Below are 25,111 nucleotides of genomic sequence, written 5' to 3'. Positions count from 1 at the left end.
TAAGAGCAGAAAGTTGTTCACAAGCAATGCTTGTTGTTTTTATTATTTATCTAGCTACATCTGCGACAGTGCAAATTGAGTCTGAATAAAAACTTTTCACAACACGGAAAAAGAGGCTATAATATATCCTACAAAAAAGCTGACTATCTAACTAAACACGAGTCTACCATAGGTTCAGTAAAAATCTATCTATATGACCTCGCTTTTAGCTACCTCAAAGGATTTTTAACCCATTTGGAGATTAAATCATATGTATGAAAATGTGAAGGAATTCGGAATGTACAGAAAAAAACTGGGTAGAGAGAGTAAGTTTTGAACTATGAGAAAGTAAAACGTTATCTTTTCCTTTCAAAATAAGAAGAGAAATTTGGAAGAAAAATGGCCTTTGCACAACATTTCAGGGGTAGCGAGAAACTCAGGACATTTCACTGATGACTGGGTAAATGGGTGTTGTCTATTAGAACAGCAAAAGAAACCATTTAAACATTAAACTATACATAAACGGATGCTGTTTTCTCAAATCGAGCACAGAATGGCTCAAGCCTCCTTGCCAACGATTGCAGAAGATCTTCAGTTTGCAGAATCCTTATCTTGCAACGTGCAGTCAAAGTACTACAGTTAAAAAAAAAATGAATTTCGGTACCAAGTATCATATGCTTAACTTAAAGGCTTACTCATCATACCTCGCAGTACATTATAGCCTTAGCGCTCCCATGTGGCCGCGTTTGCTTAAACTTAAATTGCAATCGTTACATACTACGAGCTTGAACTACAAAACCAAAAGCGAGGCGAGGTGCGAAATGCAAAAAAAATTCTTACTTAGGCGAACTTCTAAAGGCTGGGCTTCTCTGTGGACGCTCTTGTCACTAGAGGCTTGCTTTGAACATTAATTTCGCCGAAAACATTTACTACTACTAACTACTCCTAAGAAGGCTTATAATAGGAAAAAAATTAAGCTAGTCCAGCGTCTTGTGCCATGGAATAAAATATGCCCCCCATGGCCAAGAGGTTTTCAGGACTGTCAAACTCCACCACGAAACCTTTATCCAGAACCATGATCCTAAAAAGAAATAGATGAGCACTAATTCAGGATCACCACCTTTGTGTATGGCAGAAAACGTGAAAGCTTTATTAAGAGGCAGGACACTTTGCCATAGGAGGGTACTATTGTGTTTGGTGCGCCACAACAGGCTCTCGAGCTAACAGTAATGTCCCTCGAAGCTAGTTTGCGTGAGGGATGCGGCCAGAGGTACAAGCACAGGAAGCACACACAACCATTGTGAAACAAGGACCTGAGGCAATTCTTATGCTGATATGCATAGGTAATCGCATGGGGCCGTGTAAAATTGAGGATTAATATCACGCGTGTTTTCGGAAGTTGCTGAAATTGCCCGAGTCGCGCAGCGACGAGGGCAATTTCGGCAACTTCCGAAAACACAAGTGATATCAATCCTTAATTTTACGAGGAACCATGTGATTACTTGTTTATAATATAAGGGGCAAAATGTTTTCTTACTGATCTCGCGCAAAACGGGACGCCATTGTTACAAAACAAACAGAAATTTCTTTACCTTGGCAGCCGTTGCTAAGCGATTTTCAGCCAATCATTTTCAAGTAATTTTGCCCGGGGCAATTACAAAAATTAAGAAAAAATGCCTTCTGTCTTGACCAATCACAATTCAGTAATTTTGTCCCTTATATGATAAAACGTTAAAACATAGCAAACGAAAACTGAGGAAACATCAATCTCATGTTCCTGTTACCTTATGAGTATTACACACCTGGTATAATCCATAATGGTGTTGAGCCTGTGAGCAATGGTGAACACTGTACGGTCAGCGAACTCACGCCTAATCGTTTGCTGAATGAGGTCATCAGTTTCCAAGTCCACTGCAGCCGTGGCTTCGTCCAAGACCAGAACTTTGCTTTTACGAAGCAGGGCACGTGCTAAACACACCAACTGCCGTTGACCAACACTGTTAAAAGCATCAAAGAGTAAAGATGCAGATTATACTTCAGTGGCATTAAAGGACCAAAGCTGAGAGAAAAAGTCGACACAAACGCGAACGAGACATGCAGACAGACATCTCCTTCGATAAAACCACATTCACACCACCAAGTGCCCCCTGGCAAGTGCGTTGGTCATCCAAAATTGTTCGCCGTGTATATCAGCAAGAAAAAAGTTCTCGATGACATTTGTCGAGGCATAGAGTGCTGGCAGGCCCTTCATTATTAGCGCTGCGACACGAACGTTTCTTAGCCCACGAGAAAGTGTGCGTTTTTGAGTCTAACGAACCGGCGAGAGGTCTACTAGTGGTCTGGCACTAATAATCATTTGTACCAGACCCCCGCCAAACCTCTCCCGACTCGTCTCCAATCTTCTCGCCGGTGGAGAAACGCGTGTCCTGCGCTAATAATGGGGTCTGCTCGCCGGGTAGCCGAGGCAACCGCGAAATCAAATTTTAGCCCTATTTGTGTTTATCTGTTTTAAAAGTAGGAAAAACCTAATATTTTTTCTTCATTAACATTCCCTCGGAAAACCTTATCATGGTGATGCTGCTGTAAATATATCTCTGTTCTACCTTAGGTTACTTCCTTCCTCACTGACAGGATAGAGAAGCCCTTCTTCCAAGCCCGAGACGAAGTTCTTCAAATGGCTCAATTCGAGGATTTTCCACAATTCTTCGTCCGTGTGGCTGTCAAATGGATCCAGGTTTAGACGAAGAGTCCCGGAAAACAACACGGGATCCTTAGCACAAAAACGAAAGCAGACAGTGCGACTGTTAATAGTCCGCGTCAATGCAAATATAGATGTAAATTTCAAATTGGAATGCGTTTTTCTTGTTCCCCTCAATACTCTTTAGGGCTGCTTTCAGTGTAGGAAAGACTGGAATCATAGATTACGTGATTTTTGCAGTATACGGGGGTTAAATAGATATCAGAAACTTTTTGCAGTTAATATGTAAAAGTGACCAAACACCGGCTGTAAACTCAGCCCTCATGCTGTACCCAAAAATACAGACGGGATGATTTTGAGTTATATCTTCCGATTTGTTTCGTAGTAGGCCAAGAGCATTATAAACATTGATCATTCAAACTCTCTCTACGTTTCAATTCTTAAGATGCGCTTCATTACTTGGGGGATGATGGTGAGTCGTGACCGCAAATCCTGCAGTCCAATCTTGGAGATATCAATTCCATCAATAAGAATCCGTCCACCAGCTCTCTCCAGAATACGAAACAGTGCTAAGGTAAGAGTTGACTTGCCAGCTCCCGTGCGACCCACGATACCAATCTAAAAAATAATTTTTGATAATGGTGACAAATTTCTAAACAAACTGTGGTGCTGTGTCGGTGGTGGTCGGAGCGAACAGAGGAAATGTCAGTTACATTTGTTTCACAACCAGCAAAAATGGAGCTACGCTTTCAGTGGAACATGGTGACGTGAAAACAAGAACAAATTAGTTCAATGAAAAGCGTTCGCTGATACAATGGTGATTAAGAGTGCCGATTTGAAAGATAATTTTTTCTAGAGTTTTGCGGCTCCCTGAACTGCCTACACGTGAAGAAAAGCTGCAGACTGCCAGTTTACATTATTAAGTCAGTTGATAAAACCAAATTATCCTAAAAGAAATTGACCACAATGGGTCAGTAAAGAAAAACTGTGCTTCTCCTTCGAAAAAGTAATGAAGTAAGGAATACGTAGAATGAAATACCTTTTCTCCTGGTTTAATATCGCAGTTGATCTGTTTTAATACCAGAGGTAATCCTTCTCTGTATTTCAAGTCAAAGTCCTCAACGACAATGTTTCCAGCATCAGGCCAGTCATCTGGGGGCCGGTTGTCTGGGATAATCCAGTCAGCCTGTATTAAACAACCCCAGGTGTCGTTTACAAAAGCATGCTTTCTTGTAACATACTCATAGTCAACATTTTTTAACTAATCATGACGAATGAGAGAACAAAGAAACCAAATTTCTTTCCTAAAAAAATTCAAAAGTGGAGATGAAAGAAAAAAACTCAGTACTTGGAAGGCACAAAATGTTTCCTTTTGTTTATTTGATTGGGATCTTTCCTATTCATCTTGGATTGTACGAAAACTAGCGTTACAGAGGACGAAACTTCCTTTTCCTCACTTTCCTTCAGCTGACCGTTAAAACAATGAAGAACGAAAAGTGCGAAAACGAACAAGACAGGCGTTGTACAAGAAGAATCATCACATCCGATCGCTATTGTGAAGAGTTCGTCGTGTTATTTTAACTTACTACTGTTTGTTTTACAATACCTCAGTTGGCGCTTCTGAATATTCCTTGACCCGCTCGACAGACACAATATTAGTTTCAAGCTCACTGCTCATTCGCACCATCCAGTTCAGGGTGTTAGTAATCTTTAATAACCAACACGCAAAATAAGTTCGAGCAAACTCTTAAGACTTATCTGTCTTTTTTTTTTTTTTGCACTCATTTTATTTATTCATAATGATAATAGGACACCGGGTGCAGTCTAATTTGGTTCGTAATCATATCAGCGATTGACAACATCGGACGACTGCAAAGCAGGGGGATCTGATTTGTCAATAGGGACCTTAAGCAGTCAGGACGGCAACGCTAAGGAAGACTCCGATCAAAAAATGAATTTCTACTCTTAGTTAGAATTTCAAACATGGCTGCACGAGCTTACTGTCTCATATGGCGCCACAGCTCAACTTCAGCATGACGTATAAAAGTAGCGTTAAGTTCCAAATGGAAATTAAAATAATTTGCCGTCGCGGTTTCGGTTCGCAGACGACGCAAATTTTGGCGATTTGACGTTGTTGTTTTGCATAGGACGGCTAAGAAATGTACAAAGTTTTAAAAAGCACGTGCTGAGCTATTGTTCTGCAAATTAGATCTCTTGTCTTTCTCGTTGCCGTTGCCGTCGTGGGTGCTTAAGGTCCCTAATCACAGTATGATTCCAGACCTAATCGGACGACACGAAGTCCTGCTACTGATTCATCATTGCCATAACAATTTCCGGAAAAAAAAAAAATAGAAGATATATAAAAAGGAAAATGTGTCTGAAGAGATAATGTCTGAAGAAATAAATTTCTCTATTTTGGAAGTTCCCCAGTTTTTTAGGATAAGCGGTTCTTGCTATTGTTGCTGTGATTAATTCTACGATTGGCGAATTTAGCTGAGGGGACTTAGTATGATTACAACTCTACAGAATAATTAGTGAAAAATAAAGCAGCTTATGCATCAATCACATTTGAGAAAATTGTAAGCGTTATGATTTATTAGAAAAACTTAATTGTAACCACACGCTGGTTTACTGGCAGAACTTTGCCTCCCCCCCCCCTCCCAAAAAAAAAAAAAAAAAAAAAAACCAAAAGAACCAAAAGAACCAAAAAAATTAAAAAAATCAAAAAACAAAATCAAAACCCAAATGAAAAACAAAAGAAAAACAGAAGGAAACAAAAACAGGCCTTCGCTAGCCTCCTCTTGCGTCCCTTCAAAATTAAAAGAGAAGAAAAAGGACAAGAAAAAGTAAAAGAAAAAGGAAAGGTAGAAGAAGAAACAAAATAAACCAACCTGCAAAGCATACGTGATGGACAATCCCACAAGGCCACTTTCTATCGAGTCACGACTAATGACAGAGAACAGCCCGGCAAATAGAATGATCAGATTTCCAAGGAACTCCAGACGCAGGGCAAGCCACCTGAATGGATATATCACGTCAATCAACGTGATATCAACTGATTTGGTGTTATCAACTGATTTGATAATGTAAATTCGGCACCATAAAGAGTTTCTTTGGCTGACGTTTCAAGCGTTAGCCCTACCTCAGAGCGAAGGACGAAGCGTTAAGGGTCGGGACATCAGCTTAAGTTACACTAAACGGTGGCTAATTTACATTATCAAGTCAGTTGATACACCAATTACCTTCTTATATCCGCCATCTATCGCAGTACCACAGTTCCTTTAGAAACTCACCTTACCCTCTTTATTCTTGAATGGACATATCGTTGAGTGGGAAAAAAATGAGTAAGGTCTCATACGGGGAATAGAGAATTTACCTGTTGGCTGTAACTCCTGGATAATAAGCCACATGATTTTCGTCAACCCTGTGGTAGTTTTCCCGGACTAAGCGCTGTTGTTGAGCAAATGCACGGATAGTGCTGGCTCCGTTGATTGACTCAAAGAAGTTATTGTAGATTGGTGACCGAGTTACGGACTCGATTCTCTTAAGCTGTCGTGAACTGGCCACATATACTCTCTGTAAAATAAAGGGATAACATATATCAAAAACAAGAATTTGAACTTACAGTTTGAATTTTAACGTATCGAAAATGCCCTATTATAAGTCATTGCAACTTCGATATTATTTATTTAACGCATGTCAGATTTGTGATATCAAATAAGAGACGCACATGGCTGGTTTAGCCACCAATTGTATGTTGTAACTATCAACGAGTAGAGAAACTTTCAACTGAGGGTCGAAAGTTATACTAGATTGCATTGATTATCCCTTACTTCGCGCTGTGATTGGACCATAAAACTCGTACAACTCTTCTGAACCAATCAAATGCGGAACTATGTTTCCCTTTCTTTTGATCGGCCGTTGTGATTACTTTGGTTTGAGTTCTACCATACCCAATCAAAAGCGCTCTATAGAAAGAGTTAATAATTCTTTCAACATAAACTTTTTACCTGAACAAAAAAGTAGACAAGACCAAGGGGCAGAATTACAACCAGAAATATTGGAGTCGCAAAGCTAATGGCAACAATGGTTCCCAGAACGCCACAGAACGTTCGCAAGAACATAATCAGAGTCATGGGAACCTTATCATCGATTGTGCTGATATCCTTGGAGAAGCGGTTCACGATCCTCCCCAGGGGAGTGGTCTCAAAAAACGACATGGGGGAGTGTAAGACATTCTCAAGAAGAGTCTGATGCAGATAGCGTGACGCAATTTTCGATCCAACAGCCAAGGCTAGGGATGAAACGAGTGTGCTAGTAGCTTGCAAAAAGCCAAGACCGCCATAAACTCCTAGGTACATGTCACGCTCTTTGTCTGAAGTGACGTTGGTTGAACTCCAGCGGGCCAGCCAAATTCCAGAAGAAACTGAGGCAGCTTCTGCAAGGAATACGAAGAACAGTATACTGACTGCCAAGTAGACTTTGACTGATTTTGCGTAGGTCCAGAACACTGCAAATTTGACCTGCAATTATAGAAAAAAAAACATTATAACCAATTATCCAAAAACCTTATAAAACAGCTTTCTCGCGGTGTAATAAAAGTAATTTAAAAAGAGAGAAACTACCCCCAAAGTTCGGCCATTCTTTCTTTACGTACGTTTGTATGTTAGCTTTTATTTTTTTGTTACTTTTTTCTGATTCGTTTTGTTTTGTTTCAGTCATGTTTAACGTCACCTTCGTGGTCCTCGAGAAACGCGATCGTTTGGAAATCAGACATTGTTTAAATGGTGCATCGTGCATTTTCGTCGTAGATCACGGTCAATAAAAGCAAAGTAGCGAATAATAAATTGAAAAATACCCGTCCAGTTTCGGATTTTTCTTCTTCGATAATCTTGTCTTCTCTCTCTTCATCGGGTCTAGTGAACGTACAATCCAAATCGGCCGTGTCAACGGTTACCACAGATAAGCTATCTGCTCGTTTCCTTCGGAAAACTGGGGCTTCCATCTGACTGTCCATTCGCTCCAAGCGACTATCCTGCCTCTCCAAATGACTGCCTGAGCGTTGAAACCTGACATCTATTCCATCTGTGTCTTCTGAAACTTCTTTTATCGTAGGTTCCATCCTGTGTTGTGTCTCTGCCATTGAAAAAAGGTTACAAAGAATCCGTAAGGCAACGACATGATCAATTTTCAAGCAGTTCCTTTTGGATGGTTTCTTTACGATGCTACCCGTCACATCAGGATTTAAATTAAGATTTAAGCTCTTAACCTCATGAAGCTGCTTTCCGTCCTATTTGACGGTCGTTACCTCGTGCTCTTGAAATATCGTTCGAACAATAAATACCCTTAAGATATTTTGAATATATCAACAAAGTTGAAATGGTAAATTGGCCACCGTTACCATTATAAAAGCTGACGTTTCGAGCGCTAGCCTTTCGTCGGAGCGAAGTTGATTTCAACTTTGTTGATAATTCAAATTATTTCGTTACCCCCACCGACGCAGCCCCAAACAGTTTCTTTAGAAACTATCAGCCTTTATTCCCTTAAGATATTGACCGCTACCTACCATCCTCCTCCACATTCTGTTCAGCAGCAAATGTGTTGAGAAACTCAGAAAAGGCTCCCTCGTTCGCAAGAAGTTCTGAATACGTTCCAACCTGACCAAAAGGAAAATCTATCTTAATTGGTAGAGAGCATATGATCTGCGCAATTGTTTTACACTGGGCTTGTAATGCTCTGCATGGGACACTTTTAATTTTGACTGCGGAGTCACCGTGCCACCTGGTGTCAGTCCTTCCGTCCGTAAGATACGCAGTAAACCGAGAATATTTGGCTGCGAAGTCACCGTACCCCCGTGCGTACCCCTGTGCGTACCCCCGTGCGTCGGTCTAATTTCAAGTGTATAAAGGGAGTTAGTTTCTAGAGAAACTGTGGTACCGTGTCGTTGGCTGTAACAAGGTAATTTGGTTTTATCAACCAGGTTGATAATGTAAATTGGCCACCGTAAAGAGTTTGAAAGCTGACGTTTCGAGCGTTAGCCCTTCGTCAGAGCGAATGGAGGAATTGTGGGTTGTGTGTGTGTTTATATGTAGAAAGTGGAGTTACGCTATTGGTGGGAACATGGTAACGAGGTTAACAAGAATACATTAGTACAATGAAAAGCGTTCGTTGATATCTAAAAAATCGAGACGTCAGCTTTCAAACTCCCTTTACGGTGGCCAATTTACATTATCAACCTAGTTGATAAAACCAAATTACCTAATTTCAAGTGTAACAGCGTATCAAAAATCTTTCATAGGTGCGCAAACTGAATAAACGAACGGTAAGTAAAGTCAGTTTTTTTTGACGTTTCGTCTCGATCAAGATGACATTTTGAAGCTTCATGCGAAAAGACAACATGCTACTGAACAACAAACTTCTTCGACTACTGCGCAACTTTAGTTCAAACTTGAGTCATTATCGTAAACCTACCGACTACCTTAAAGGAATCAAAGTTTACTCTAAAGCTTAAGAAAACCTACCTCAGATATTCTTCCATCTTGCAAAACAATGATTTGATCCACTTGAGGAAGAAAGCCAACTCCATGGGTAACAAAGACGCGAGTCTAAGGAGAATAAAATTGCACTTGACTTTTACATTAAGAGAAGATACTGGAAAAGCTCCAGTAGTTGAAAATTTAGAGATGCTCTTTAGCTGTACCTTCTTTCTGAGTTTCCCCCTTGGTCCGATAACTTTATCAAATATGTGTTTTCCAACATGTGAGTCCACAGCACTAAGTGGATCATCCAACAAGTAAACATCAGCATCAAAATACACAGAACGTGCAAGACTGATACGTTGTTTTTGTCCTCCACTCAGATTTATACCCTAAAAACAAACAGAGGGTAAATTTCCAAAAGTAATCACATCCACAGTTTTCAGTCTCAAAAGCATTTGCCCACTCAACGAATGTAAAAAACAAGAAATGACAAGTCCATCCGTCCAACCCTGCGCCACTGCCTTTGTTGCAGTTTCTGTAACTTGAACAAGCAATTAACCGTATCTACATGTACATCTGGCCCCGTTTCGTTAAAATGGCAGATAAAGCTAACAAACGGATAAATCGCTATTCAGCGGATGAGTATTGAAAATCTACTCAGTAGATAGCGTTGTCCATCTTTCGAATAAACAGGCCTAGTCACTTTTGGAACTATACTTCAAGTTGTCTCGAAAAATCGCGTCAACATGGTTGACTGAAGCGATGCAAGCCGTTAATCACCTGGTTGATAATTTGGTTCAGGAGGCCGTCAGATCGATTCGGGGTAATCGGTGCGTTAGTTCCACTGCTCGACAGTTCGCTGATTCGTGAGGTTGTCGGTTTCTTTTCAATAGGATTTTAGCGTGAACGTTATTTTTTTCGTCACGGTTGCTGCACGCTGCTCAATGTGATAAGTAAAACTTATTTTTGTGCTGTCAGTTTAAACAATTATTTAGATCAAAACAAGGGTGCAAGTAACCTCTATCACTGCTCGAACGTATGTAAATAAAGCACTCTGAAAATTAATAGCTGACAACGCCATAGGCACAAAGCGTGATAAAAATGTGTGTGGCAATTAGGTTCACGCATTGTATTTCCGTTATATTCTCGGACTTCTGGTTCGTTGGCCCGCTCGGCGCAGGTCAGTCGATTCAATAACGTCAATAACGCAAAACAGTCAGCGCAACTGCAAAGTATACATAACTGCTGCAAGCAACGTACCTTTTCCCCAATCTCCGTCATGTCTCCCCCGGGTAAAATATCCAGGTCGGTCCTCAAGGCGCAAGTACTGATGGTTTTGCAATAACGTTTAGGATCAAAACTTCGTCCAAAAAGGATGTTGTCCCTCAGTGTTGCATTTTGTATCCAGGCCTGCTGAGGAACATATGCCACAGAGCCCTGGAAACAAATTCAAGAATTAGTCTTCAACTTGCACCGCATTAAATGATTTTTAATTCCTGTCTTATCATAGTTAACAGAAAGATTAGCGATGAGTCAGTGAGTTTCCATACTGAGCATGCGCAACACTGGTTGCTATTTTCCTTTCGACTAACCGCACGTGTTAAGCGACGTACTGTATTTGCTCTAACTCTGCCCAACGATTCTTACGTCAAAGAAAAGGAGGCTTTTGGCGCCGCATTAGCCCAGATTGCTAAGATAAGATCGGTGAGCTTAGTTGATAAAGAACACACCTAACACGAAATAAACAACAACCACAATGGTGATGGCTACCACAAACAAAAACAAAGAGACAAGCGAATAAAGAAAAAATAAGCAAAAAAAAAAAATAATAATAATAACAATAAAAAAATAACAATAACAAACTAACGAGGTCGCAAATACTTACCTTGACATACACTTTTCCGGATAACTTTTCTGTCTCACCAAGGAGAGCGGAGAGCAAAGTAGTTTTACCACACCCCACGTGACCAACAACAGCTACGAGTGAACCGCTGGGAATGTTGATATTGATGCTAGGTGGGTGTAATGAAAGGAAAAGTTATGAAAAGTAATAAAAATAAGATAGGGAAATGAGGGTAAGCCAAACGCTACGGTAGAGAAATTTAGGATTCAAATAGGCTATAAAAATAACAAGTGAATTATATGGAGTTTTCTGGGAAGTAATGTTTTAAGTTTTGTATGTAGCCAAAAACAGGGCTTGACACTCACTTTTCAACTTACTAGCCAACTGGCTGGTGAAATCTTAGATGGTACAACAATTTCAGTTTGTTTACTGGCGAAACTGGCTAGTGGAAATCGAAAACCACTTGCCAAAACCGAATTTCTACTAGTCTGTGGCTAGTGGGCTACTGTAAGTTTCGAGCTCTGCGAAAACGGTGTTAGTTAAAGATTTTTTGTTAATGCTCGTACTTCAGACCTTCGTGCTATTGCTGCAAAGCAAAACTGACAACTAGTCACTGACTGGTGTCGATTTTCACCGACTGTATGTCTTTGCTTTGTTTCAGTACTTACTTTGATAAGAAAGGAGTTTCATCTTTATCCCAACCAAAACTGCCTTCTTCAACATGAATTGCTTGAGAACTAACTATAAATAAAGACAACAAAAATAGTTTTACTTTCCGAATTTCCTTTAAGCCCTATAGGGCTAGGCTGGGAGAGAAGGTTGACTTTTGAAAAACAAACAAAACAAACAAAAAGACACAAACAGAAATAAAAAAAACAGTTGAGTTTACTTTTTAAAGGCACCGAGAATCTAGACGTTGAGATAGAGGGAACCGGTGTCAGTATCTGAAAAACTGCACACCCACCCCTCCCCCAACCTAACATCAACTGTAATTTGCTATCACTTGACTTTAGGTTAGGAGAGGGGTGGGCGCACAATTGCTCAGAAACTGAAGTTGATCCGATGGAGGCACTGTTTTAGCGAGCCGTGATACAAATGTTCTTATTTTACGCATTTTCACAAAGTAATTTGTGATTTGATTTGTTCCCAGGTTAAGAATACACTCAAAATCAAATAAAATACAGACGAGAAAAGTCTCACTTATAATAAACTAGTAATTCTCCTTACTGATTGCCGTACAATTCTTATGATGTTACTCTGAAGAATTTGCTATTGGATTAACTAATCATCCCCTAATTGATAGTTTTCTTTACTCTCATCACTTGTCTGCTTTATATCGTATTGACAATGCAAGGAGAAATTCTGTCTTGGTCACTAACGCGAGTTTAAATGGTTAAAGTGGACTTACTATGCTCAGGCATTGTCTTTTCTACATTGGTTGAATCCAGCTCTTCAAGATTGAGAAATTGTGTTAGCCTGTCAACAGACACCTTTCCCTACGGAGAAAGAGAGCCGTAAGTTATCAAATAAATAAGGAAGGGAAAAAAGCAGCCAACACAGTTAAAAAAAAAATAATAATTTGAATATATCAACAAAGCTGAAATGGTAAATTAGCCACCGTTACGATTATAAAAGCTGACGTTTCGAGCGTTAGCCCTTTGTCATTCGCTCCGACGAAGGGCTAACGCTCGAAACGTCAGCTTTTATAATCGTAACGGTGGCCAATTTACCATTTCAACTTTGTTGATATATTCAAATTATTTTGTTACCCCCACCGACGCAGCCCCAAACAGTTTCTTTAGAAACTATCAGCCTTTATTCATTTGTAAAAAAAAATAACAACAAAGAAACCAAAAATGTATTTCATGCTACAAGTGTGAAGTTACACAAATCATGTTGAAAATCTTGAAAATTTCGAGACTGTGAAAAGTCTGCCGTCAACTTGTATCTGTATACTTAATTGATATACAGCATATGTATACTTAATTGACCCACACCCTTTCCCCGATGGCGCTTTTCAGGGCCGATAAGAACGAATGAATTAATGATTCATTGTAATAGTCGGGATGGATTGGCACCCCATCGGGGAGGGGAGGGGGGGTAGTAGTAGTAATACTCCACGTCGATTCATTAAATATAGTTTGTTTTTTTTCAAGAGGGGAAACCAGTTTTCTTTACGTGCAAACGAAGCGCAGCCCCGTAGCAAGGTGAAGGGCTTGAACCAACAGATTAAAGTCAAGCGTCCTTATCACATTGCCACACTAGTGGCCTTCTATAAACTGCAGGGGAAGATCGAAGGAACATAGACGAGCAGATAGAGAAAAGAGTGGGACAGGAAAGAAAAATCGTCTTTCTTGGTCCCCTTCTTCCATTTCCTTCCGTTCATAAATCAAACATGACGGCTCTGAGAACGATCGTGAGCTTATGATGTTGACCCGCCTTCTCTGATAAGACACTCACATAATAACTATTGATGGCGTTACTGAACTGCCAAGCTAACAATTGATCAGCGTGTCTTCAGTAACACCGGACACTCACTTGTATCGTGCTGATAATGACATTCGGGAACATTGTAATGGGATATCTTAGGATGTTAAACAATGACAGAGCAACAAATGCCTTGTTAGCTGTCAACTCATTTCCCGTTAGGACATAGATGGCGAACGTCGCAAGGGCAACCTGGAGTGAAAGTAAAATATATTAATCAGTGTGTATTTTTGTTCAAAAAATAAACACAAAAACGCAAAATGTAAAAAAGCAACTTGAGATTGTTTATTGCTGGAGTATTCCTCGAGAGAGACGTTCGATATCAACTCTTTTTAGGAGAGCGCCACTTGGCAGGAACACATTTTTGCTTGTAATCCAATTGTAACAAATTGGACGCCGAAAATTCCGCCGATCCTTAACATGCTCGCCCCGAAGTGAAAAAAAATCGCGGAGTTCTCGCTTTTTTGTTTCTTTGCTGAAAACACATCCCAGTGCGTGAACGGTTACCAAACGGGCGATTTAAAAAGTGCCTTCCCTTGATTCTCAAGCGCTTAATTCACGAGGAACATTGGGAGGCCCTTAGGTAATTCGTATCCAGGCAGTCACTTCCACCCAAAATAGTTCTTTTCAGGATTATTCTCACCACAGACCATCACATAGCAAGATCTACTGTTTCCGTCGTCAAACCATTCTCTGCAAAACATTTATCACCAAAGTAATATTTAAGAACTAACCATAAATGGAGCACATGTGAAGGTAAAAGCAAACGATGCGTTCAAATAAGCAGCATTCTTTAGTTGTTTCAACTCCTTTTTACGAATGCTGAAAACTTTGCTCATGAACGATTTTTCCCATGCATACAACTTTAGAACCTGGAATTAAAAGGAAAGTAAGCCCTCGCTCAGTCTTAAAATAGTCCTTGTTTTTAATATCAAGAGAGGGTCAAGATGAGGCATTCCTGCCACGCGAGTGAGATCGATTAAAGGGCTGTGCGGTTCAACCTCCTTTGCGGATAAATAGATGTGGCTTTTCATCAACTTCCAACGCAAACAAAGCGGAAAACTGGATTTTACATTTCAGCTGAAATAGATAAGCGTGCAATTGGAGAGTGGTGGGACTGCTTGAAAGGTTGGTTGAGCCAAAAGAATTGAGTTAAGGTGATGAGGTTAAACACGAAAACCCAGTAAATGGCTTCCGCCACGGCAACTTCACTCAATCAAACAGTGGGAGATTCCACATAATTATACCCAATACTTAACGAGAGGCGGGGAGAGTAGGGGGAGGGGTGAGGGGAAAGCTGTCTTGCGAGCGTATGTAACATGACGCAAACTAAGAGCAAAAACAAAACAATCAGACATCCGCAAGGGTGCTTTAAAGTTCAAGAACTCCTGCGACCTTGTGCGACTACCCCGAGGTAAATAAATGTGGAAACCGCTTAGAACAACTTCTTCGTGAAATGACTAGCATGTAGAAGAGGGAAACTACAGAAGTGATAAAATGGAAGTAACTAATAATACCTTAATCCCAGCGATGATTTCATTAATGATCTTTATACGCGAGTCTTTCGCTTCCATCTGCTTCACCTATGAAAAATCAGAATAAATCACGTAATGAAGGAGTGATAAATGGGAGATCTCTTAATTTCTTCAACGGGGACGTTCAAAAGAAAATTAAGGAACAAAGAGTGAGAAAGGGAGAACAAATAGGATGCATAGCATTTCAACTGACGCAACAGGATCGAGTTGTGGTGCAATTTTACGAAGAACTGCAGTGAGATTACAGCCTATAAGACTGCTTGGCTCCCAGCTGTCACCCGTTAAAATGGTTTTATCTGTAAACATCAGATCATAATTTCTAACAATAAAATTTAATTTGACCTGTGAAGGTAACCATCAAAGTCAAACCTCTACAAGACATCAAACTTAACAGTCAAGCAAAACTTTCTGACCTGCAGTTTTCGCGCGAACTTGGTCACAATGAGATTAAACGGTACCAAGATAATCAACACTCCTACACCAGCCATCGTGGACGGACCCATCACGTCAAACAGAAAATACATCGATATTACAATCACAAGGGGCGATGACAAGGGGCTGCGAGTAACGCCATCAATCAGTTTATTGAACTACAATTGAGATCGTACAGTTATAATCGTAACCGGATCTGTCAACCGCGAGTAAGCGAGCCAGTGGGGCCAGAAAAAACCTGCCTCAAAAAACCCTGTGGGGAAAAACAGGACAGGAAATCTGGGACGGGCCAGGCATCACTTACGTCTTCCGCCAGGACTTCTAGGCAACAGCAAATAGATGGAAATAATAAATACGATAAATAAATTGATTGCAGTAAATAGTAAACCAGAACTACAATAGTTATAAACTAGCAAAAAAGCACAAAATAATCGCAAACTAATGACAAGAATAAACTGTAAACTAGCGTAAAGTATACCCTCAGAGCAAAAGCGATTTTGAAACGCTTAAACGATCTTTAATTGTATGTCTAATGTATCTGTTCTTTGAGGAAGGACACCTCCACCCAGCATGCATATCCAATAAATCGCCCGGTATGCGCCTACAAGCGGCGTTCGACGCTGCACCAGACCTCGTACTATGCGTGCCGTACTTTGAAACGTCGTCAACAAAGGGCCGGATGTACTTCTTGAATTCCTCTCTAAGAGTAGAATTAGACACGCCTTTGCTAGCGTGGAAATACTCGCCAGATTTGGACTTCACAATACGACGAACAAGCGGAAGCGATGAATTAGACTGCGACAAAACCTGAATAATTCGTTCAGTAATGGAAACTGGGCACGTAGATTTCCCAGACCTGGCAAGATAAGAGGTGTGACCCTCCCGATACTGGTCATTTTTTCGCTTGGAGACATAAATAGACATATGGTCAGCATTAATAGTCACATCCTTAAGGCAAAAACTGTTCATTTCATCAATACGAAAAAACCCATAGAAACCAACTAACAATATGAACAAAAAACGAAGAGTGGCAAGAGAATTACTCGCAACATAACATTCGGCAATTGCCTGCAGCGTTTCTACGGATAAAGGCTCCTTCGGGTTAACAGGACGCGCCAATTTTCTTTTCGCGCCCTCAAGAGAAGATTTCACAAGGGGATGGTTGACAGGACATATTTCTAGCCCAGCCATAGGAGTGGGCCCACTTAATGCCATAAACAACAGCTTCTATGGGGGAGACACCCGTATTGTTCGCAAGGCAAACGTTCGTAAGTTCTGTAATAAAAAGTGCAATGTGCAAGGGCCTCGCCGGAATGACAGGGACACCAATCTTCGAGGATGCCCATCCGCGCCATCTCAACCAGCCTGACTTGTACTTGGTTAAGGTAGACGGGGCCCTGGATGCCAACTGCAAATCAAGAAGATCTGGAACCAAGCTGCGTAGTAATGGGTCCTCCAAGGCTGCCCCGTCGCTCCAAATCCCGGAAATTAGAACATCTGAAAAACAAAAACACAAGGTGAAGGAAACGACAACGGAAAACTGAAAAAAGCAAGCTCATACAGAATGGCAATATCGGTATAAGAGGATATTCCAAACGCGATGGTCGGCTGCGCGGCATAAACTTACCCATACCTACTAAATTGCAAAGTGAATCCAGGTGCCACTACAGGCCAGGTGCCATTACAGGCCAAACAAACGCCCCATCGGGCCGAACATTAGCCAACTTAGGCCTCAAGACACGCCACATAAGGCTAAAAACATACGCCAAATCAGGCTCTAAAATGCGCCAAAAAATTCAAATATGCGTAACCAAAAAAGATACCGGAAAAAGTGCACCGCCGGGCTCAAAAAGTATGCCACGAGGGCTAGACAACTCACCTAAAATCTAAACGCAAAGCCAACATTCTGAACTTCGGACAACGACGAAAAATAGAAGGTCGAGACTTATAGATCTGCTTCTGACCAGGACCCTCCAATAGTAGATCCTCGACTGCAGGCAGAACAAACACTTCCGCGACATACGAGCTAAACCGAGAAGACCCTTCACGCAAGAAAGGCCAAAAATGAGCGGAGGGCCATTCGGGGATGATCAATGTCCCATGGCCAAAGCAAGACATGAGATGACGGACAGAATCGACGATCAGACTAACTGGGGGACATATCCAGTTGTTTTCGGCGCTCCAGTCTTGTGCCAATGCGTCGACCCCACTGCATCCGGGAGAGGCAAACTTCGAGTTAAACCGAGGGAGCTGAGCATTGTAATAGGTCGCGAGGCGGTCGAATGTATGAGGACCCCATTTAGCATCAAGGAGGCGGAAAACTGAAGGATTGACGCGCCAATCGTCCTTGTCAACGAGTCGGCTAAGGAGATCAGCCTTCTCATTCTGCGACCTGGGAATCCACTGTGCTTCAAGGGTGATCCCGTTTGAAAAACAAAAATCAAAAATGCTCAAAGCAACAGACTGGAGATGAGCTTTGGAACTGCCAACAGAAACTATTCTCGCGGCGCCTTGATTGTCGGTGAAAACCTTTACTCTCTTCTGCTGCAGCTTCTCCGCATAGGACAATAGAACCTAATAAATAGCTTTCAACTCGCGGTACGTGGAGCTCTGACCAAGATCTTCAGACGTGAACATGCCGCTAGCCATTACGCCGTCCAAGGAGGCCGAAAACCCGCCGAAGGCGACATCGCTAGCATCAGAGAAAATAACCGTCGACGAATCAGGGGGTGGACGAAGAGAATAGCCGTTAAACGAGTCGATATTGCTCTACCAAAATCTCAACTCCTCCAAAAGAGCCGGAGAAAAACGAAGGGTGTGGTCCCACGCTGATCGTGATTCAATTGCCAGGTACATTTGCCTGGTTAGAAGACGTGAAATGGGCCCCACTGCCAAGGCTACAGAAATTATAGAACCAGCGATTCTGGCCAATTCTCGATACGAGGACGACGTATCTCCAATCACAGAGCCTAAAAGACTCTTCAGCTTTTCCACCTTCCTTTCAGGAATATGAAAAGACATAGTAATAGTGTTAATCGCGAAACCCAGCCATTCGCCTACTTGCATGGGATGCCAATGAGATTTGTCTTCATTCACAAGGAGACCTGAGGAGTCGAGCTCGTTCTTTTGAATAATGGCAGCTGCTGCGGCGGAACACTTATCGGGTAGACTTCCGAGCCCATCGTCGAGATAAATAAAGCTATTGTGACCCATAGAGCGCCAGCGACAGACTAACGGACGCAATAATTTGGTGAAGCAAAAACAGGCGCTGCTAAGGCCGAAGGGCAAAACTACGAAGGTAAAATATCTTGGCACGCTGTTGAACTGCCAAGAAAAACCGAGATACCGCTGATGTTCCAAGCAGATATCAACATGATGATATCCGGACTTAAGGTCCCATGTAAAGAACCAGTGCCCCTCCTCGAGGACTTCAGATAGGGAGTGAAGATCCTCGTACTTAAATTTTAACCTCACAAGGAAGCTGTTAACGTGCCTGAGATCGATGACTAAGCGCAGCTTCTTCCCTTTAGCAACTGACGAGGGGTTAACGCAAAATGGCGGAACACTGTACTCAATATTGCAACCGTAGGCTAAAAGCTCCGAGATGGCTTGTGTCACAAATTCAGAATGCTGAAAGGCCGATCTATTATTAGCCAAAAACACGAGAGCGGATATTTCGCGAAAGGGAGCCTGTACCCACGCCTGATTGTGTCAAGCACAAATTCAGGAGCATTCAAGGTACTCTTCCAAATTTCAATGGAGGCGCTCAAACGACCCTTGACACCGCTCCTAGTGCTTTTAACGTTAAAATCGTCGTAACTACCCAAAAAAAGGAAGAAAATCGAACTCAACTGAATGCTGAAGAACGTTCTCTGAGCTTGAATCCACGTCTAGTCAAGAATGGTGCGAGTCACTCTTTGGCGCAACAGACGGCTTAGAACAGAAGGCGCTCAAATGGCCAAACTCCCTGCACTATAAGATAAACAACGCAAATTAAAGTTCTGTATGCGATGGCGTTCACAACCCGAAGGGTGAATACCAGTTAACCTCAGACTTATATACCACTATGCAAATAACTACAAACAAGAGACATACCGGAATGCGTACTTAGCGAGGACCACATTCCATACAGAACGTGCAGAAAACAAATATCTGCTAAACTTCGTAACGCAGATATTTATATATTCTGCACTAACTTAAGCGAATAAAACCAAATGAAAACAAGACACAACAAATCATGGAGAACATTGGATTGTCGGCTGCGAGCAACGCCATCAATCCGAAGTAAAAAACAAAGAGGTAAGACGCGCGAGTGAACTGAACCAAGCAAAAAAGATTTAAATACTTATCTTGAAACAGGGACCCAAGCGTCGGGGAGGGTTTGAATCCGTACGGACTGCATGATCGCCTGCAAAAGGCCTTTGTGAATTTGAAGAAACATTCGAAGCGGTAGGCTGGGAACTTCCACGAGTAAAAGGGCGAGGCTGGCGACGACGCTTATCTTTGATTTTCCTCTCCGCTCTCCTCTCTGCGCGATACATCCTTTTCTCGTCGTCTGAGTCTGACGCCAACTCGTCTGACAGGTACTCGTTCACGGTTAGCCAACCAAACTCGCTTTTATCAGCTAACTTAATGGCTTTTATGCGCTTGGATACGATACCCGTACCTTCCTCCAAGATGGCTTTCACTTTGTCGTACTACTTGTTCTTTAGAGCACTCGTTGCCGCATCAAATTTATCCAGCACCTCTAGCTCGTGATCGAGCTGCTGTTGATTTCCCTTTCTTTTACATGTATGGTTTTCACGGCGGGCCTTTTTGACGGCTTGCTCGACGGTGGCGGCATTTTCTTCGGAAAAGCGTTGAGCAAAACTACTGAGCCTTGCCTCAATCACTTCAGTAAGGTTATCTGTTAGACGACCGACCGACGCGTCACCAGTAGATTGAATCGCTTTGTTGATCGCTACATCCATTACGGCCACAACCGACGTATGCCGCGTCCAAGGAAAGAGAAGGTCCGCTACTCTGGTCGATGAACTGAAAAAAGTTCTGTATGCGATGGCGTTCACAACCCGAAGGGTGAATACCAGTTAACCTCAGACTTATATACCATTATGCAAATAACTACACACAAGAGACATACCGGAATGCGTACTTAGCGAGGACCATATTCCATACAGAACGTGCAGAAAACAAATATCTGCTAAACTTCGTAACGCAGATATTTATATACTGTAGGACTGTGACGATTCCGTGCCAAAAAGGATGGCGCCCTCTATCATAGACAAAACCCCAAGCACAAACAATCCCCGGAAGACACGCAACAACACAACTAAACGTAGGCTTACAAATATTTATTATCCTAACTAAAACAATAAAGCAACTAACAATAGCGATAACACAATGAACTAAATTATTTATCCGAATTAAATTACAGAAGTATGATAATTTAAACTACAGTACACTAAAACTATTTACAAGAGTAATTACTATTAAGAAAGTAAAACGTAGGTTTTTTTTTTTGTTCAGTTCCGTTCACCTTCGCGTCCTGCGCTTGACCTGTTCTTGACCTGTTCTTAACAACAAACGACAGATAAACCAACGATTCCCAAACCAATCTTCACGTTTAACAACCCCAGACTCGCGTTTAACAAACCAAACTCAACTCACGTTTAACGCAGCTACGCAGTAGTTTCCAACTTAACGTAACTAACCTACTTTTCCTTCACTCCCCTCGTCTTCACTAGCTTTCCCTTTGGCAGAAGATAACTTTCTCCTTTTCCTTCTTCTGCGTGTTTTTTCTTTTCGGCCAGCTTCTCGGTACACGTAAGCCCCCGGCAAAGAACTCTTTGTCGTGTGAAAGGACGAATTTTATTCTGAATGACTCTCAGTGATTGAAACGTACCCCGAACGAGTTTCTGTCCTTCTCTCTCAAAATAAAACCACACACTATGCCGTAACCACCCGAATCCTTAAATACATGTGGACGCAAGGTGCCAGAAAAGAATGAAGAAAACTATTTGATATATACAATAAAGGTTAATTACACAGCAGATATAAATATGAAGAATACAAGTTATGTGACAGATACAAATATTACACACTACATTGATCCTAAGAGAATAAAATAATTTTTTATATATATCTAAATAAATTATTTAGCGCTTTCATGACAAGGACACAGTGCACTAAAACAGGTGGAAAAAGTTCGGACATAGCGAAAAATAATTTCATAGGGCTGATGTATTCAATATTCTTATAAGCGACCTATATCTTCTAATCAAAGCCGTGCAAGCAATGCAGATGAAGCAATTCTACAATTGTGACTCAGATCCGGCATCTTAGGAAAAAGAATTTTACTTGGCGTAAGCTTTTTACACAATAAATGTGAAATAAAAATGTGCGTGGAGTTTAAATAACGGAGATAAGATAAAACGTATAAAGAGACTACAGTTCAAATAAGAATAAAAATTAAATAAGGTCTTTATACGTTTTATCTTATCTCCGCATATTTAAACTCCTTGCGTCCACATATATTTAAGGATATGGCCGAAAAGAAAAAACACATTTTCCTCTCTTGTCATAATCCACGGAAGCTATATGAGCATTCGGAAAAAATTGACTGTTTTTGGCTATCGGTCAAAATAGTCGACATAACGAGGAAGAAAACATACAACTGTCAAGAACTTTGACCATTCTAATAGCTGCCACTTGTGTTTGTTGGCTACCGGTGAGCATCCTGTACCTCACAGGCTTTTACGCATTCAATTACTTCAGTTTTTGTCTTAGCCTTTCTTCGCAGTAGTAGTGTCAGGCCGTGGGGTTCCATTAAACTTTTTAGATATTCACATTTCTTCGGAAGTGCAGTTTGTGTTTCATGATAGCTTTCTTTATCTTGAAGTATCTTTTTCTCTTCGGGACAATTAAACCTCTTTGGCTGTAATAGCTTTCGTTGTCTGGATCCATTACTGCAAGTCACTTATTTACAATTTTTAGGCCCTCTCGTGTATCGATCAAAAGGTGCAAATTGCAAAGCTCGGAGTGGTCCGGAGCGGTCCCGTTGGGAAAACCTGGACGGCTAGAGCGCGTAGAATTATCCAATCAGATTCGAGGATTTAGGATTCCGGACTGCTGAGATGCTTGTGAAAAAAAAAAAAAAAATAAAGAAAAAAAGTCCAGTCACTTTAATAAATGGCCTTTTTTAAATAAGCAGCATTAACTTCACCTTTCGTTTAAGAGAACGATGATGTGTCATACACTAAGTAAGTAATGATAGCCCACAATTCCTCGATTTGCTCTGACAATGGGCTAGCGCTCGAAGTGTCAGCTAGGAACTCTTTTCGGTGACTAATGTACAATATCAGTTCAGTTGATGAAACCAAAGCTTTACGATAAATAGTGCTCGACCAACTAAGGGTCTGTTCTATCGAACTTTGTAATAAAATTGTTGCACTCCGTAATAAGAGGGTCTCAACTTGGTTAAACGCAAACAGTTTAGCGCATAGGCGTAAAAGTTGACAAATTTTAACCTTTAGTTGTAAAAACAAAATAAATCGTGAAATATTTTCTTATCTACGATTTTTAATTAAAAAAAAAATTTCTTAGACTGGTCTTGTGGCCAATGCGGCCGGGAAAACCCTGCTAATTGCCTGATTCAAATGGTAAAAGAGAGCAAGTAATTGTGTTTTAGAACAAAGAAAGTTAATCCAACTTTTCAAAATGAAATGAATCTCAACTAAAATTTCCGTCAATCGTAACATAAGGAAGTTAACCATTGCTGATTTGTCTGCACTGTTGAATCACAGCACAAATACCAGTGTTGAAAAATACCAGTTTATACGTTTAGCTCTAGTTTCATTACCTCGAATGATCAAGAGGACACGCGCGGTATCCTTACACAAATGACAGTTGGAGAGTGACGTGTAATGAAATGAGGAATTCCTTAATTGTAAATTATGGTCCGATGATTGTCAGAACTCAATAGAGACTGCGATATGGCTCTAACTCTCTGGTCTTTGAGTTTGACAAATTTTAATTAGTACTGAACGTAACAGCGAAGCATACTCTTCGAGTGATATGTTGGTGCAGATTTCTGAATTATGCCACTCCAACCTCTGAAAAAAATTTGCATGGTTTAAATTTATTTCAAATAAAGAACTGCTTGCTTTATCACCTCCCTTGAAGTAAAGAAACTGTGGGTGGTCACTAACTACAGGTTCGAGTGTGATTCAACAGCAGACTAGCTGTGTACCATTCGCCACGCAACATTTTTTTAATTTACAATTTTCTGGCAGTTTGATACTTAAGATAAAAAGAAAGATACGATTCGTGAACGAATCGCACTGCTGAGAGCCAATCAGAATGCAAGAATTACCTAAGATTCAAAACTATGAAATAAGTATAGGTGCTAACATGATCTCGAATGCAATTTCGTCATCATCATCTTTATTTGCCTTATTTTAACAATTAAAAAAATAGTTAATTACAGCGATAACAGTAAGAAGGCGACGAGACCCAAGAAGCCACTAGGCTTATGGGAGAGCCACCTCACTTAGAATAATAAATTAAGTAAAGAAAAAGTGCTGCGAATGTGCAGCTTGGCCAATTCAGTGATCATTTAAGGAAAAACTCTTGCAATTTCGCTTTAAAGCTAAGAAAGTTTGACAAACGAGTGACTGAAATAGGGAGAGAGTTCCAAATTTTAGGACCTTGGTAGAGAATTGTAAGCAGCTTGACATTTGTACGGCACAAATGCGTTTGATAATTACTGGCTGTTCTGGTACCATAGTTGTGATTTTGGCTATTCCTTACAAAAAGATCGAGAAGCAATGGGGACAATAAGTTATTCTTGAAATAAAACATAAATTTAGCGATTTCAAACGTATTGACTTGAAAAATTTATAAAATTCCTAGTTTGGAGAATAAGGGGGCAGAGTGGTCTCGATAGTCTGAGTTGGCGATAGCCCGCACAGCTCGCTTTTGCAAATAATAAATTCTATTTAAGTTAGATACGTATGTGGACGACCAGACGGAGTTACAATAGACGATATAAGGATAAACTAAGGCGTAATGCAAAGTGAGCTTGGTTGCAGAGGATAGGGAAAAGCGAGACGTAAATAAAATACCTATTGATTTAGCGATTTGTTTACATACATAGCTGATATGGTATTTCCAGGTGAGATGATTGTCAATATAGACCCCAAGGAATTTAGTTACATTAGCTTGTTGTAGGGGTTTACCTCCAAAGGAGAGAGAAATGCTGAAGTTAAATTTCTTCTGTCTGGGTTTAAAAATTATATAGTTGGTTTCCTTGACATTAACTGAAAGCTTGTTACATTTTAGCCAAACGTCAATGTTTTGGAGTTCATCATTAAGTATAGATTCTAAGCAATTTAGATTTGAGTGAGAATTAAAGATACTGGTGTCATCAGCAAATAGTAGAGGGTCTGATAATTCAGAGGCATTAGGAAGGTCATTAATGTATCGAATAAATAATAGTGGGCCTAGAATCGAACCTTGAGGAACACCAAACTTGATGGTTTGCATCGGAGAGCAAGCTTGATTGAATGGACAAATTGCTGGCGGAATGAAAAGTAGCTTTTAAACCACTGCAGAGCCACGTCACGGATACCACAGTGCTCCAATTTGGCAAACAAGATTT

At 40.8% G+C, this 25,111-nt stretch overlaps 2 protein-coding genes and 2 pseudogenes across 3 annotated transcripts; all 4 read right to left on the bottom strand.

The window, feature by feature from the left end:
- LOC148727211 (multidrug resistance-associated protein 1-like) lies at nucleotides 1-15,561 on the bottom strand. Of its 2 annotated transcripts, XM_088728273.1 has the most exons (21): nucleotides 15,435-15,561; nucleotides 15,004-15,069; nucleotides 14,221-14,358; nucleotides 13,538-13,678; nucleotides 12,408-12,495; nucleotides 11,668-11,740; nucleotides 11,042-11,168; nucleotides 10,417-10,593; nucleotides 9,378-9,545; nucleotides 9,199-9,282; nucleotides 8,244-8,334; nucleotides 7,536-7,813; nucleotides 6,688-7,200; nucleotides 6,054-6,253; nucleotides 5,569-5,695; nucleotides 4,284-4,385; nucleotides 3,717-3,863; nucleotides 3,137-3,295; nucleotides 2,583-2,749; nucleotides 1,782-1,976; nucleotides 1-1,060 (listed from the first exon to the last, which is right to left on the bottom strand). In XM_088728273.1, the coding sequence occupies exons 1-21, from the start codon at nucleotides 15,543-15,545 to the stop codon at nucleotides 952-954; spliced, it is 3,261 nt and encodes a 1,086-aa protein (XP_088584399.1). In that variant the 5' UTR covers nucleotides 15,546-15,561; the 3' UTR covers nucleotides 1-951. The 2 variants fall into 2 exon arrangements, with proteins under 2 accessions (XP_088584399.1, XP_088584400.1); XM_088728274.1 differs by lacking the exon at nucleotides 14,221-14,358 and having other exon boundaries at nucleotides 13,538-14,179; nucleotides 15,435-15,454.
- A 134-nt stretch (nucleotides 15,562-15,695) lies between these two features.
- Nucleotides 15,696-16,951, bottom strand: LOC148727210 (uncharacterized). Its single transcript, XM_088728354.1, has one exon. The coding sequence runs from the start codon at nucleotides 16,666-16,668 to the stop codon at nucleotides 15,934-15,936; it is 735 nt and encodes a 244-aa protein (XP_088584480.1). The 5' UTR covers nucleotides 16,669-16,951; the 3' UTR covers nucleotides 15,696-15,933.
- Nucleotides 16,917-18,985, bottom strand: LOC111320674 (uncharacterized; annotated as a pseudogene).
- A 299-nt stretch (nucleotides 18,986-19,284) lies between these two features.
- On the bottom strand, nucleotides 19,285-20,423 carry LOC148727209 (uncharacterized; annotated as a pseudogene).
- Nucleotides 20,424-25,111: the final 4,688 nt, after the last annotated feature.

The sequence above is a fragment of the Stylophora pistillata genome, chromosome 7 (assembly GCF_964205215.1).
Source record: "Stylophora pistillata chromosome 7, jaStyPist1.2, whole genome shotgun sequence".
Lineage (NCBI taxonomy): Eukaryota > Metazoa > Cnidaria > Anthozoa > Scleractinia > Pocilloporidae > Stylophora > Stylophora pistillata.
The sequence above is the reverse complement of the archived record's forward strand: the minus strand, read 5'-3'. Positions and strand labels throughout refer to the sequence as shown.